General features: G+C 42.1%; 1 protein-coding gene across 1 annotated transcript in view; it reads left to right on the forward strand.

Moving 5' to 3' along the window:
* Positions 1–5,254: 5,254 nt before the first annotated feature.
* The window catches only part of LOC120026327 (ceramide glucosyltransferase-like), a 57,675-nt gene continuing 46,944 nt past the window's right edge, over positions 5,255–15,985 (forward strand). The window contains exon 1 of the mRNA XM_038971167.1: positions 5,255–5,428. Within this exon, the coding sequence (XP_038827095.1) occupies positions 5,331–5,428 (98 nt within the window). The 5' untranslated portion in view covers positions 5,255–5,330. The remainder of the gene's footprint in view (positions 5,429–15,985) is intronic.

The raw sequence follows: 15,985 nt of genomic DNA on the forward strand, positions 1-15,985 counted from the left end.
AGAGTGGCCAGACGGAAACCACTCTTTAGTAAAGGCACATGACAACCTGCTTGGAGTTTGCTAAAAGGCACCTAATGGACTCTCAGACCATGAGAAACAAGATTCTCTGGTCTGATGAAACCATGATTGAGCTCTTTGGCCTGAATGTCAAGCGTAACAACTGGAGGAAACCTGGCACCATCCCTACGGTGAAGTGCGGTGGTAGCAGCATCATGCTGTGGGGATGTTTTTCAGCGGCAGGAACTGGGAGACTAGTCAGGATCGAGGGAAAGATGAACGGAGCACTGTACAGGGAGATCCTTGAGGAAAACCTGCTCCAGAGAGCTCAGGACCTCAGACTGGGGCGAAGGTTCAACTTCCAACAGGACAACAACCGTAAGCACACAGCCTAGACAATGCAGGAGTGGCTTCGGGACAAGTCTCTGAATGTCCTTGAGTGGCCCAGCCAGAGCCCGGACTTGAACCCGATTTAACATCTCTGGAGAGACCTGAAAATAGCTGTGCAGCGACAGAGCTTGACAGGATCTGCAGAGAATAATGGGGGAAAACTCCCCAAATACAGGTGTGCCAAGCTTGTAGCGTCATACCCAAGAAGACTCAAGGCTGTAATCAATGCCAAAGGTGCTTCAACAAAGTACTGAGTAAAGGGTCTGAATACTTATGTAAATGTAATATTTCAGTTTTTATTTTTAATACATTTGCAAACATTTCTAAAAACCTGCTTTTGCTTTGTCATTATGGGGTATTGTGTGCAGATTGATGCGGGGGGAAAATTATGTAATCCATTTTAGAATAAGGCTGTAATGTGACAAAATGTGGGAAAAGTAATGGGGTCTGATTACTCTCCGAAGGCACCTTATCTGCATTTTAACCCCCATTCAAATGGGCTGCACCCTATCTATCGTCTCAGGTAGACATACTGTTTCTTGTCTAGTCCTTTGACGTGATGTTGAGGCCTAGGGGTTCTTTACAGTTAGTTATATAGTTGTCTAGTGATATTGGTGTCTAGCTGTAGGCTAGTTGTCTAGTGATATTGGTGTCTAGTTGTCGAGTGATATTGGTGTCTAGCTGTAGACTAGTTGTCTAGTGATATTGGTGTCTAGCTGTATGCTAGTTGGCTAGTGATATTGGTGTCTAGCTGTAGGCTAGTTGTCTAGTGATATTGATATCTAGCTGTAGGCTAGTTGTCTAGTGATATTGGTGTCTAGCTGTAGGCTAGTTGTCTAGTGATATTGGTGTCTAGCTGTAGGCTAGTTGTCTAGTGATATTGGTGTCTAGTTGTCGAGTGATATTGGTGTCTAGCTGTAGGCTAGTTGTCTAGTGATATTGGTGTCTAGCTGTAGGCTAGTTGTCTAGTGATATTGGTGTCTAGCTGTAGGCTAGTTGTCTAGTGATATTGGTGTCTAGCTGTAGGCTAGTTGTCTAGTGATATTGGTGTCTAGTTGTCGAGTGATATTGGTGTCTAGCTGTAGGCTAGTTGTCGAGTGATATTGGTGTCTAGCTGTAGGCTAGTTGTCTAGTGATATTGGTGTCTAGCTGTAGGCTAGTTGTCTAGTGATATTGGTGTCTAGCTGTAGGCTAGTTGTCTAGTGATATTGGTGTCTAGCTGTAGGCTAGTTGTCTTGTGATATTGATATCTAGCTGTAGGCTAGTTGTCTAGTGATATTGATATCTAACTGTAGGCTAGTTGTCTAGTGATATTGATATCTAGCTGTAGGCTAGTTGTCTAGTGATATTGATATCTAGCTGTAGGCTAGTTGTCTAGTGATATTGATATCTAGCTGTAGGCTAGTTGTCTAGTGATATTGATATCTAGCTGTAGGCTAGTTGTCTAGTGATATTGGTGTCTAGCTGTAGGCTAGTTGTCTAGTGATATTGGTGTCTAGTTGTCGAGTGATATTGGTGTCTAGCTGTAGACTAGTTGTCTAGTGATATTGGTGTCTAGCTGTAGGCTAGTTGTCTAGTGATATTGGTGTCTAGCTGTAGGCTAGTTGTCTAGTGATATTGGTGTCTAGCTGTAGGCTAGTTGTCTAGTGATATTGGTGTCTAGCTGTAGGCTAGTTGTCTAGTGATATTGGTGTCTAGCTGTAGGCTAGTTGTCTAGTGATATTGGTGTCTAGCTGTAGGCTAGTTGTCTAGTGATATTGGTGTCTAGCTGTAGGCTAGTTGTCTAGTGAGTTGTCTAGTGATATTGATATCTAGCTGTAGACTAGTTGTCTAGTGATATTGGTGTCTAGCTGTAGGCTAGTTGTCTAGTGATATTGGTGTCTAGTTGTCGAGTGATATTGGTGTCTAGTTGTCTAGTGATATTGGTGTCTAGCTGTAGGCTAGTTGTCTAGTGATATTGGTGTCTAGCTGTAGGCTAGTTGTCTAGTGATATTGGTGTCTAGCTGTAGGCTAGTTGTCTAGTGATATTGGTGTCTAGCTGTAGGCTAGTTGTCTAGTGATATTGGTGTCTAGCTGTAGGCTAGTTGTCTAGTGATATTGGTGTCTAGCTGTAGGCTAGTTGTCTAGTGATATTGGTGTCTAGCTGTAGACTAGTTGTCTAGTGATATTGATATCTAGCTGTTGGCTAGTTGTCTAGTGATATTGGTGTCTAGCTGTAGGCTAGTTGTCTAGTGATATTGGTGTCTAGCTGTAGACTAGTTGTCTAGTGATATTGATATCTAGCTGTAGGCTAGTTGTCTAGTGATGTTGGTGTCTAGCTGTAGGCTAGTTGTCTTGTGATATTGATATCTAGCTGTAGGCTAGTTGTCTAGTGATATTGGTGTCTAGCTAGCTGTTGGCTAGTTGTCTAGTGATGTTGGTGTCTAGCTGTAGGCTAGTTGTCTAGTGATATTAGTGTCTAGCTGTAGGCTAGTTGTCTTGTGATATTGATATCTAGCTGTAGGCTAGTTGTCTAGTGATATTGATATCTAGCTGTAGGCTAGTTGTCTAGTGATAAATAAACATGTTTTTCTTACTAGTTTAATAGACTTAATAGAAAAGTCTGAATTTATTTTTCTATTTGGGGAGGTCATAGGTCATTCACACTTTTTGAGTGGTTTTCTCCACTTCTGTTCTTTTAAATGCAGGCTACCCTCAATGCAGTCTACCCTCAATGCAGGCTACCCTCAATGCAGGCTACCCTCAATGCAGGCTACCCTCAATGCAGGCTACCCTCAATGCATAATGCAGGCTACCCTCAATGCAGGCTACCCTCAATGCATAATGCAGGCTACCCTCAATGCACAATGCAGGCTACCCTCAATGCATAATGCAGGCTACCCTCAATGCATAATGCAGGCTACCCTCAATGCATAATGCAGGCTACCCTCAATGCATAATGCAGGCTACCCTCAATGCATAATGCAGGCTACCCTCAATGCATAATGCAGGCTACCCTCAATGCAGGCTACCCTCAATGCAGGCTACCCTCAATGCATAATGCAGGCTACCCTCAATGCATAATGCAGGCTACCCTCAATGCAGGCTACCCTCAATGCATAATGCAGGCTACCCTCAATGCATAATGCAGGCTACCCTCACTCAGAACTGGAGACTTTTTACTGTCCCTTTCTTCTTACAAGGCTTGTAAACCGCCTCAATGAAACACTACTGCAACACCTTTACTATCATAAACCAGTTACTACCCCAGAGGCTAGCTTACTATGTAGCTAAAAACAATAGTAAATCCATAAATTGTCTGTTCCATTACAACAGCGTTTCTTTGGAATATGGCGAGTCAATCCCATTTTGAAAACAATATGCTGTAAAACAGTCAGACACTGTTGAATGAGCCTTAATACATTTAGAATGATTTTATGGAGAAGGGTGAGATTATTTTACAGGACAAAGTCTGAGTGTTACTACAGTAATCAGTATTATTGCGTCAGATATCCACAGAGGTTTAAGAGCACCAGAAAGGTAAAGTTTATTTTAGTAAACAAACCAACATGCTGTATGGATGAAGGTTATGTATTTTGTGCTCCCGAGTGGCGCAGCGGTCTAAGGCACCGCATCTCAGTGCTAGAGGTGTCACTACAGGCCCTGGTTCGATTCCAGACTATCACAACCGGCCGTGATTGGGAGTCCCATAGGGAGGTGCACAATTGGCCCAGCGTCGTCTGGGTTTGGACGGGGTAGGCGGTCATTGTAAAAAATAAAATGTTCTTAACTGACTTGCCTAGTTAAATAAAGGTTAAAATACATGGAATGCATGACATGTACTTGGGAATGTGCACCCATTGAGAATTTCCAAAGACACACATGCTTCCTCGTACATGTTGTATGACTCCCGAGATGTACATTGTCAGTGAGAGTGAGGCAATACTCAGCAGGTAAGAGATGTTGGCATATTAAATATCGGTGGAAACAACCAGAGGAGAAACTCCAGTCCCATGACGCCATAATGACGCATATCCATGGGAACAAGAGTGGAGTGCATCGTTCGTTCATATAGAAAGGATTGGGTGTGATGCACAGTTTTATAAAGGAGATGTGATTGTGCTCTTACCAAGTATACCCATTCAGTACACAATAGGTCATGAATAAATCATTACAAATTATTTCCCCAAAAACAGCCAATTGAAAACTTTTTTTGTGACACGTGAAACATTCATGAATGAATTAACACACAAACTGTCCACACATAAACAAAGCAAGTTAAGACATAAAATTCAACAGTACAAAATATTTCAACAATACCAAATAACAGACAGGTAATAATCTATCAAAATTAATCCATACCGCATGTTGGTATAACGTACATTTATTTAACTAGGCAAGTCAGATAAGAACAAATTCGTATTTACAATGATGGCCTACCCCGACCGGTTGTGATACAGCCTTGTAATACAAGGTAGTTTGATAAGGACTTGAATTAAATTATCTGTTCATAAAGATAACATGAAACTTGACTATGCAAACACGAAAAGCTTTTTTTCTGTTCTGCAAAATTAATCTTCAAAAGCTTCTGTAACTTAAGTTAGTTCTTCTCTAAGGAACTCCTTTCTCTAATATAGGCCTACAAATGATATTTATAACTGGTGCTGATATTGCAATAGTATATCATTCTAAAGAAGGAATGCATCGACATGCTTTCTCACACAAGTTGTATTGTATTATAGCGCAATATGATCTGTAGTAGACGAGAGAGACGTGGTTCTCTGGTCAGGAACTCGAAGTCTTTTTTTGAGTCAGAAGACTACTGTCGTCATGGGCGGAAGTGCCGTACCCCGCCCAGTTCGTACCTTATGCGACGTTTTGGAGCAGATTCTCTACCTCGGTGATTCGCTCACCAGTCTGCGTGGGTATTTACACCCGTGGTGTAGCTACAACAAGGCGCAACCATGGACCTTGTGGATCTTGCTATGCAAGGGCTCTCTGTCTTTGGATTCATTCTTTTTCTCGTACTCTGGTTTATGCATTTCATGTCCATCATCTATGTGTAAGTATTGCCTATCAATTTAGGTAGCTAGCTAAGTTAGTACTGTAGCCAATTTAACTCATCTCCACGATGAGTTGATCCGTAACTAACGTTAGTGTGGGCAGAGATGAGCTCTGAGTCACATCAAATGAAGTTTTTTTTTTAATAAAAAACGATAGATTTCAGCACCCAAAGAATAGCCTGCAATTACACACGACATTGTTATGCGTAATTATGGCCTATTGTTTGGGTGCTGAAATCAGTAGTTTTTGAAAAACTCCAGTCCGTCCAAACTAACGTTAGTCGCCGCTCAACTCCACCGTAAATCGTTGAGTTTAGTCGGCTAGGTATGTCGCTCAAGACAAGGTAGCACGCTAACGGTAGCCTACTCAAAGTTGTCAAATAGTAGCAGCTTACTATCTAACTAGTTATCTATGCCAATATACTTATTTTAGAACTCCTAACCTCGCATATAACTAACTAGCCACCGTGAGCTACATGGCTAACTTAACATCGATTAGCTTACTAGCTAACGTCAGCTGACTAGCTACCTAGCTAAGGTTAAGTGGGCACAGTAAAGTTGGTTAACTAAAACGTAACTAGTAACAGTTGTTAGCTAACTATTTGTAAGATACTACCAAAGATACTGGTAACTAATGCTACTTGTTTTTTGTTGTCTAAACCGGTGTTTTTCAGCGCTTCCTTGTGGTTCTGATGCGGCACTATCTACAGTAACTAGATGGTTACTTTACTTAGTGGCTTGGTATCTAGCTAGCTAGTTTGATAGCGATCTAGTACCTGCTCTTGGGGCTAAGGAAATCCGTTACCTCTGTCATTTTCATTACCGTGAGAAAGCACCGTCCCCCCATTTGATGGCGAGTTAGCCAATTCAACTCTACGAGATGGAGCCACCTTTTCGGTCAGCCCCGTTTCTGTCTCAGGCACAAACCTCTCTACACAGAGTTCAGCCACACACTTACTCAGATTTGCCTACAGGGGAAAAAAAACAATCAATGTGTTTTAGCTGCTCATGTGCACATTACATGAACCCTTGTAAAATGAAATACTAACTACTAGTTTTGAGTCTAGGCAGATGTAGATAGGCAGTGGCTGTTATTCAAAGGTACATAGAAGTTGCTGATTTGTAAATTCTTTACTCAAAGCCTGGGAAAGGGCGGTTGTCAAGTGTTGGGTGATTTAGAGGTGCCCACGAAATGCTGCTCTATTCCCTCCTATGTAGTGCAATAGGGCTCTGGTCAAAAGTAGTGCACTATATAGGGAATAGGGTTCCATTGGGATCTAGTCAAAAGTAGTGCACTATATAGGGAATAGGGTGCCATAGGGATCTAATCAAAAGTAGTGCACTATATAGGGAATAGGGTGTCATAGGGATCTAGTCAAAAGTAGTGCACTATATAGGGAATAGGGTTCCATTGGGATCTAGTCAAAAGTAGTGCACTATAGGGAATAGGGTGCCATTTGGGATGCACCCAGGAGTCTGGACAGGAGAGAGGTGGTATGTTTGGTATGGTACTATAGGTAATGGATGGGGAGGCTGACCATTTGTAATGTATACATGTGTAGCTAATGGATTTGCTGCTTACATCAAATGCATCAAAACACAATGTTGAAGACCCCTGCCAACTAGTATCAACACTTATATTTAGTTTTGGATAAATGATTTGCTTTCTGTAAGTTTTTAAAAGGCCCAGTGCCTGTCGGTGTGCTTTTTATTTTATTTATCAGTGTTATTCCTGCTGTTGTTTTTTTACAATCAGCAACTATCTAGACAGGACCTTCTAATCAACAGGTTTGCATGGGCGGGAGTTTTGTCTTTCCCAGGTGATGTCATCATGTGGTTTAATAGACCAATAACAAAGAGTTCCAAACCCCTCTGCCATTCCAAATAGCTTGTATTTCCTGGGAGGGAACTTCATGTGTGGTGATGAATGGTACATATAAGACACGACAACATAAAACACTAAAACATGCAGGCTACAGTATAAACGAATCATTCTATGTAATCACAGGGTATGTATACAAATAGAGTAATTGAAAACACATCTATCTTTTCTAATATAGAAATGCTCTATTTTTACATAAGCTAATGATGGAGTGCTGCTGGAGATAATGAATATGAAGTTGACATTAAAAAAAAAAAAAATCCCTTTAAGTGATTTGCTTTGTATAAAAGTAAAGACGGCTTCAAAATGGTGTAGCATACACTGTAGTTGGAGGAAACATGCTTTAAAAGTTGGTACATTTGAGCTCCGTTCAAGACTATCCTACCAACGGGTCATAAAAAACTGTAATATCTTATTTTTCACCGAGTCGTGGCTGAACGACGACATTGATAACATACAGCTGGCTGGGTTTTCCGTTCATCGGCAAGATAGAACAGCTGCCTCCGGTAAGACAAGGGCTGGAGGTCTGTGGCTATTTGTCAACAACAGCTGGTGTGCGAAATCAAATATTAAGGAAGTCTCAAGGTTTTGCTCGCCGGAGGTAGAGTATCTCATGATAAACTGTAGACCACACTATTTACCAAGAGTTCTCATCTATATATTTTTTTTGTAGCTGTCTATTTACCACCATAAACCGATGCTGTCACTAAGACCGCACTCAACGAGCTGTATTCCGCCATAAGCAAACAAGGTTATGCTCTTCCAGAGGCGGTGCTCCTAGTGGCCGGGGACTTTAACGCAGGGAAACTGTTACATGTGCAACAAGAGTGGAAAAAACGTCTAGACCACCTTTACGCCACACACAGAGACTTGGAACAAAGCTCTCCCTCACCCTCCATTTGGAAACTCTGACCAGGTAGACAACAACACATCTGCCACGCTGATCCTCAACATGGGGGGCCCCCTCAGGGGTGTGCGCTTAGTCCCCTCCTGTACTCGCTGTTCACCCATGACTGCGTGGCCAAGCACGACTCCAACACCATTAAGTTTGCTAATGACACAACAGTGGTAGGCCTGGTTACCGACAACGATGAGACAGCCTATAGGGAGGAGCTCAGAGACCTGACAGTGTGGTTCCAGGACAACAACCTCTCCCTCAACATGATCAAGACAAAGGAGATGATCGTGGACTACAGGAAAAGGAGGGCCAAGCACTCCCCCATTCTCATCGACGTGGCTGTATTGGAGCAGGCTGAGAGCTTCAAGTTCCTTGGCGTCCACATCACCGACAAACTAGAATGGTCCAAACACACCAAGACAGTCGTGAAGAGGGCACGACAAAACCTTTTCCCCTTCAGGAGACAAAAGATTTGGCATGGGTCCCCAGATCCTCAAAACGTTCTACAGATGCACCATCGAGAGCATCCTGACTGGTTGCATCACCGCCTGGTGTGGCAACTGATTGGCCTCTGACCGCAAGGCGCTACAGAGGGTAGTGTGTAATGCCCAGTACATCACTGGGGCCAAGCTTCCTGCCATCCAGGACATCTATACCAGGCGGTGTCAGAGGAAGACCCTAAAAATTGACTGACTCCAGCCACCCTAGTCATAGACTGTTCTCTCTGCTACCTCACAGCAAGCGGTAACGGAGCACCAAGTCTAGGACCAAAAGGCTCCTTAACAGCTTCTACCCCCAAGCCATAAGACTGCTGAACAATTAATCAAATGGCCACCGGACTAGTAGCATTGACCCCCCCCCCCCCCCCCCCCACTGCTGCTACACGCTGTTTATTATCTATTACCTATCCATAGTCACTTCACCCCTACCTACATGTACATACTACCTCGGCTAACCTGTACCCCCGCACATTGACTCGATACCGGTATCCCCCTGTATATATTGTCTATTTTATTGTTGCTCTTTTGTCTTAACTTCCCTTAAGCCCGCCATATTTAGCATCGTTTACGGCCCCTTAAGCCCGCCATATTTATTAGCATCGTTTACGGCCCCTTAAGCCCGCCATATTTATTAGCATCGTTTACGGCCCCTTAAGCCCGCCATATTTATTAGCATCGTTTACGGCCCCTTAAGCCCGCCATATTTATTAGCATCGTTTACGGCCCCTTAAGCCCGCCATGTTTATTAGCATCGTTTACGGCCCCTTAAGCCCGCCATGTTTATTAGCATCGTTTACGGCCCCTTAAGCCCGCCATGTTTATTAGCATCGTTTACGGCCCCTTAAGCCCGCCATGTTTATTAGCATCGTTTACGGCCCCTTAAGCCCGCCATGTTTAGCATCGTTTACATCCCCTTAAGCCCGCCATGTTTAGCATCGTTTACATGTGAACCCATGTAACTGTGTCCATTTGCTAAAGCAGTGAGGTAGTGCTTCAATTAAGAAAAAATAATATATTTATTTACCTCAAGTCCTAGCCCACAAGTAGGAAACGCATGACGGTAAAAACACTAACTAGACCTATTACATTAAATATGTGATGTGAACCTTTTTAAACTTTAAAAACTTATTGACGCACGGATCCCTTTAGCGGGATCTATTTCATCAACACCTGCTAAATTGCAGAGCGCCAAATTTATTATTTTCTTCAAAAAATATTTATATTCATGAAATCACAAGTGCAATATAGCAAAACACAGCTTAGCTTGTTGTTAATCCACCTGTCGTGTCAGATTTTGAAAATATGCTTTACAGCGAAAGCAATCCAAGCGTTTGTGTGAGTTTATCGATCACTATGCAAAACATTAAGAACACCTAGCAGCAGTGTAGATTGGTCACGAAAGCCAGAAAAGCAATAAAATGAATCGCTTACCGTTGATGATCTTCGGATGTTTGCACTCAGACTCCCAGTTACACAATAAATGTTCGTTAAAGATAATTTTTATATTCAAAAACCTCCATTTGTTTGGCGCGTTATGTTCAGTATTCCACAGCCTTAGACAGGTCATCGAGGCTTGACGAAAATTCCAAAGAGTATCCGTAAAGTTCTTAGAAACATGTCAAAAGTTTTTAATAATCAATCCTCAGGTTGTTTTTAACATCAATAAACGATAATATTTGAACCGGACTGTAAACTATTCAATACTGGAGAGAAAGAAAATATCGAGCAAACAGTGTCGAGCGCATCAACTAATGGAGGGACATCCGTGTATCCACCGACGCGTTTTGATAAATCTCGCAAATTTTTCAAAATAAAAGCTTGAAACTATGTCTAAAGACTGTTCACACCCTGAGGAAGCCACAGGAAAAGGAATCTGGTTGATATCCCTTTAAATGGAGGATAGGCAGGCAATGGAACAGGGATTTTTCAAAATAGAAGTCACTTCCGGGTTGGATTTTCTCAGGTTTTCGCCTGCAAAATCAGTTATGTTATACTCACAGACAATATTTTGACAGTTTTGGAAACTTTAGAGTGTTTTCTATCCTACCCTGTCAATTATATGCATATTCTAGCATCTGGACCTGAGAAATAGGCAGCTTACAATGGGAACGTTATTTTTCCAAACCTAAAAATTCTGCCCCCTAGCTTCAAGAGGTTTTAAAGATGCACTATGCAGAATTCATTCCGCCATTACAAAAATGTGAATAGTTCGCCTATTTTCAGTTTGTGGCTTAACAAGCAAGTGTAGTGTAGAGAATCATTGTACCATCTAAACCGCTGTGGAAAAATATTGTATAATCAGCTGCTGGTGTACAAAACCGAAAGTAAAAGATGCAAAACAAACTAAACTTAAGCAACATCTCACTCATCAATATCATCAATATCTATTCATTCATGATAGGACCAGCTTTACAGAAGTTGTGAGACATTGCAAGCCAAGTCAAGAAATTGCGAGATACAGCTTTTTGGTTGCCGATAGATAGGCCTAGGTCAGGATTCTGACTGTCTGCATGTTGGCCGACCTGCCTGTATTGTGTCCCTCCCGTCTCTTTCCATCTCTCGCTAGGTCGCTATGAAGGATGCCAGTGTTTGTGTTGCTCGGCTGTATGGCAACTAATCAGTCTCCTCCGTTTTCAAAAATACTGATTCTTAGGAGTCGATTCCTTGCAGAATCGAATGTTGACACTCCGAAATGGGAGTCGCCATGCAAGGGGGTCGAGGAATACATTACTTTGGAGTCGACTCCAGCATTATGTCATCGTCGTTAACAGTTAGAAAAATGGAAAGTAGGGATCGGCTATTATATCGATATAATTCAAATGTCTGTTTTAGCGCAACGTTCCAAATGCCTTTTATAAACCGCATGGTTCGAGCCCTGAATGCTGATTGTCTGACAGCCGTGGTATATCAGACCGTATACCACGACTATGACAAAACATTCTATTTTTACTGCTCTAATCACGTTGGTAACCAGTTTATAATAGCAATAAGGCTCCTCTGGGGTTTGTGGTATATGGCCAATATACCACGGCTAAGGGCTGTATCCAGGCACTAAGAATCTCCCTTAGCCGTGGTATATTGGCCATATACCACAACCCCTCGTACCTTATTGCTTAAGTATATCGCAAGAATCAAGGTTTTTATTTACATTTTTAACATTTTTTAAGAGCGTTCTGTGTCTTTGGTCTCATCTCCTTCTGTGCTGTGTGCACTGTGCACCTTCCCACTCCACAGACGCCAAGCCCCTCCCTCTGCCGCTCACAACAACAACAGCAACAGAAGACAAAAGATAACTTGTTCTCGAACAACGAGCAGATTCAACGAGCTATTTGAGGTTTGCTACAACAGAATCGGTCATATCGACCCTGATTAATGAGCACAGCAGACCCTACTAAAACGAGAGGATTAATGAACAGAGCAGACCCTACTAAAACGAGAGGATTAATGAACAGAGCAGACCCTACTAAAACGAGAGGATTAATGAACATGTTGAACACAGCAGGCCCTACTAAAACGAGAGGATTAATGAACAGAGCAGGCCCTACTAAAACGAGAGGATTAATGAACAGAGCAGACCCTACTAAAACGAGAGGATTAATGAACACAGCAGACCCTACTAAAACGAGAGGATTAATGAACACAGCAGACCCTACTAAAACGAGAGGATTAATGAACACAGCAGACCCTACTAAAACGAGAGGATTAATGAACACAGCAGACCCTACTAAAACGAGAGGATTAATGAGCACAGCAGACCCTACTAAAACGAGAGGATTAATGAACATGTTGAACAGAGCAGACCCTACTAAAACGAGAGGATTAATGAACAGAGCAGGCCCTACTAAAACGAGAGGAATAATGAACATGTTGAACAGAGCAGGCCCTACTAAAACGAGAGGATTAATGAACACAGCAGGCCCTACTAAAACGAGAGGATTAATGAACAGAGCAGGCCCTACTAAAACGAGAGGATTAATGAACACAGCAGACCCTACTAAAACGAGAGGATTAATGAACACAGCAGACCCTACTAAAATGAGAGGATTAATGAACAGAGCAGACCCTACTAAAACGAGAGGATTAATGAACAGAGCAGGCCCTACTAAAACGAGAGGATTAATGAACACAGCAGGCCCTACTAAAACGAGAGGATTAATGAACACAGCAGACCCTACTAAAACGAGAGGATTAATGAACAGAGCAGGCCCTACTAAAACGAGAGGATTAATGAACAGAGCAGACCCTACTAAAACGAGAGGAATAATGAACACAGCAGACCTTACTAAAACGAGAGGATTAATGAACAGAGCAGGCCCTACTAAAACGAGAGGAATAATGAACATGTTGAACAGAGCAGACCCTACTAAAATGAGAGGATCAATGAACATGATCGAGGAAATGTGTGCTCAAGTTTTTTTATTCAGGTAGGCCATTGCGGTACCGCGTAGTAGCAAAAAGACTCTTATGTGCTACCTGTCTAGTTTGTGTTTCTTTTTTTATACATATTGAGTGAGCATAAAAATACAGGTTTTATAGCAGGATTTGGCTTCTCATTCTGAGTAATAAGCATCGTCTTATCCAGGTAGGCCACTTGATTTCAACATGTAAACAAAGTGAACAGGCTGTGTTGTTAACAGTTGGAGACGGACAGGAGGGTGAATCGCCGTATACAGAACAGTTCAACTGTTCTACCTAGTTAGCAAGAAAATAGATCCGTTTTTGTCTAGAATTTAAATCTAACGTTTAGCTGGTTACTCACTAGCATGTGGGCTTGTTCCTGAGAGATTGTTAGTGAGGCCTTGTTAAGGATCTATATGGCCTCCTACCAGAAGTTGGTCTTTCAAATCAAAGTTTATTTGTCACATGCCGAATTCATGTGTAGTAGACCTGTAGTAGACCTTACAGTGAAATGCTGAATACAACAGGTGTAGACCTCACAGTGAAATGCTGAATACAACAGGTGTAGTAGACCTCACAGTGAAATGCTGAATACAACAGGTGTAGTAGACCTCACAGTGAAATGCTGAATACAACAGGTGTAGTAGACCTTACAGTGAAATGCTGAATACAACAGGTGTAGTAGACCTCACAGTGAAATGCTGAATACAACAGGTGTAGGTAGACCTCACAGTGAAATGCTGAATACAACAGGTGTAGTAGACCTCACAGTGAAATGCTGAATACAACAGGTGTAGTAGACCTCACAGTGAAATGCTGAATACAACAGGTGTAGTAGACCTCACAGTGAAATGCTGAATACAACAGGTGTAGTAGACCTTACAGTGAACTGCTGAATACAACAGGTGTAGTAGACCTCACAGTGAAATGCTGAATACAACAGGTGTAGTAGACCTCACAGTGAAATGCTGAATACAACAGGTGTAGTAGACCTCACAGTGAAATGCTGAATACAACAGGTGTAGGTAGACCTCACAGTGAAATGCTGAATACAACAGGTGTAGTAGACCTCACAGTGAAATGCTGAATACAACAGGTGTAGTAGACCTCACAGTGAAATGCTGAATACAACAGGTGTAGTAGACCTCACAGTGAAATGCTGAATACAACAGGTGTAGTAGACCTTACAGTGAACTGCTGAATACAACAGGTGTAGTAGACCTCACAGTGAAATGCTGAATACAACAGGTGTAGTAGACCTCACAGTGTAATGCTGAATACAACAGGTGTAGTAGACCTCACAGTGAAATGCTGAATACAACAGGTGTAGTAGACCTCACAGTGAAATGCTGAATACAACAGGTGTAGTAGACCTCACAGTGAAATGCTGAATACAACAGGTGTAGTAGACCTTACAGTGAAATGCTGAATACAACAGGTGTAGTAGACCTTACAGTGAAATGCTGAATACAACAGGTGTAGTAGACCTCACAGTGAAATGCTGAATACAACAGGTGTAGTAGACCTTACAGTGAAATGCTGAATACAACAGGTGTAGTAGACCTTACAGTGAAATGCTGAATACAACAGGTGTAGTAGACCTTACAGTGAAATGCTGAATACAACAGGTGTAGTAGACCTCACAGTGAAATGCCGAATACAACAGGTGTAGTAGACCTCACAGTGAAATGCTGAATACAACAGGTGTAGTAGACCTTACAGTGAAATGCTGAATACAACAGGTGTAGTAGACCTCACAGTGAAATGCTGAATACAACAGCTGTAGTAGACCTCACAGTGAAATGCTGAATACAACAGGTGTAGTAGACCTCACAGTGAAATGCTGAATACAACAGGTGTAGTAGACCTCACAGTGAAATGCTGAATACAACAGGTGTAGTAGACCTCACAGTGAAATGCTGAATACAACAGGTGTAGTAGACCTCACAGTGAAATGCTGAATACAACAGGTGTAGTAGACCTCACAGTGAAATGCTGAATACAACAGGTGTAGGTAGACCTTACAGTGAAATGCTGAATACAACAGGTGTAGTAGACCTTACAGTGAAATGCTGAATACAACAGGTGTAGTAGACCTCACAGTGAAATGCTGAATACAACAGGTGTAGACCTTACAGTGAAATGCTGAATACAACAGGTGTAGTAGACCTCACAGTGAAATGCTGAATACAACAGGTGTAGTAGACCTTACAGTGAAATGCTGAATACAACAGGTGTAGTAGACCTTACAGTGAAATGCTGAATACAACAGGTGTAGACCTTACAGTGAAATGCTGAATACAACAGGTGTAGTAGACCTCACAGTGAAATGCTGAATACAACAGGTGTAGTAGACCTCACAGTGAAATGCTGAATACAACAGGTGTAGTAGACCTTACAGTGAAATGCCGAATACAACAGGTGTAGTAGACCTCACAGTGAAATGCTGAATACAACAGGTGTAGTAGACCTCACAGTGAAATGCTGAATACAACAGGTGTAGTAGACCGTACAGTGAAATGCTGAATACAACAGGTGTAGTAGACCTTACAGTGAAATGCTGAATACAACAGGTGTAATAGACCTTACAGTGAAATGTTGAATACAACAGGTGTAGTAGACCTCACAGTGAAATGCTGAATACAACAGGTGTAGTAGACATCACAGTGAAATGCTGAATACAACAGGTGTAGTAGACCTTACAGTGAAATGCTGAATACAACAGGTGTAGTAGACCTCACAGTGAAATGCTGAATACAACAGGTGTAGTAGACCTTACAGTGAAATGCTGAATACAACAGGTGTAGTAGACCTCACAGTGAAATGCTGAATACAACAGGTGTAGTAGACCTCACAGTGAAATGCTGAATACAACAGG

Source organism: Salvelinus namaycush, chromosome 31 (genome assembly GCF_016432855.1).
Source record: "Salvelinus namaycush isolate Seneca chromosome 31, SaNama_1.0, whole genome shotgun sequence".
Taxonomy (NCBI): domain Eukaryota; kingdom Metazoa; phylum Chordata; class Actinopteri; order Salmoniformes; family Salmonidae; genus Salvelinus; species Salvelinus namaycush.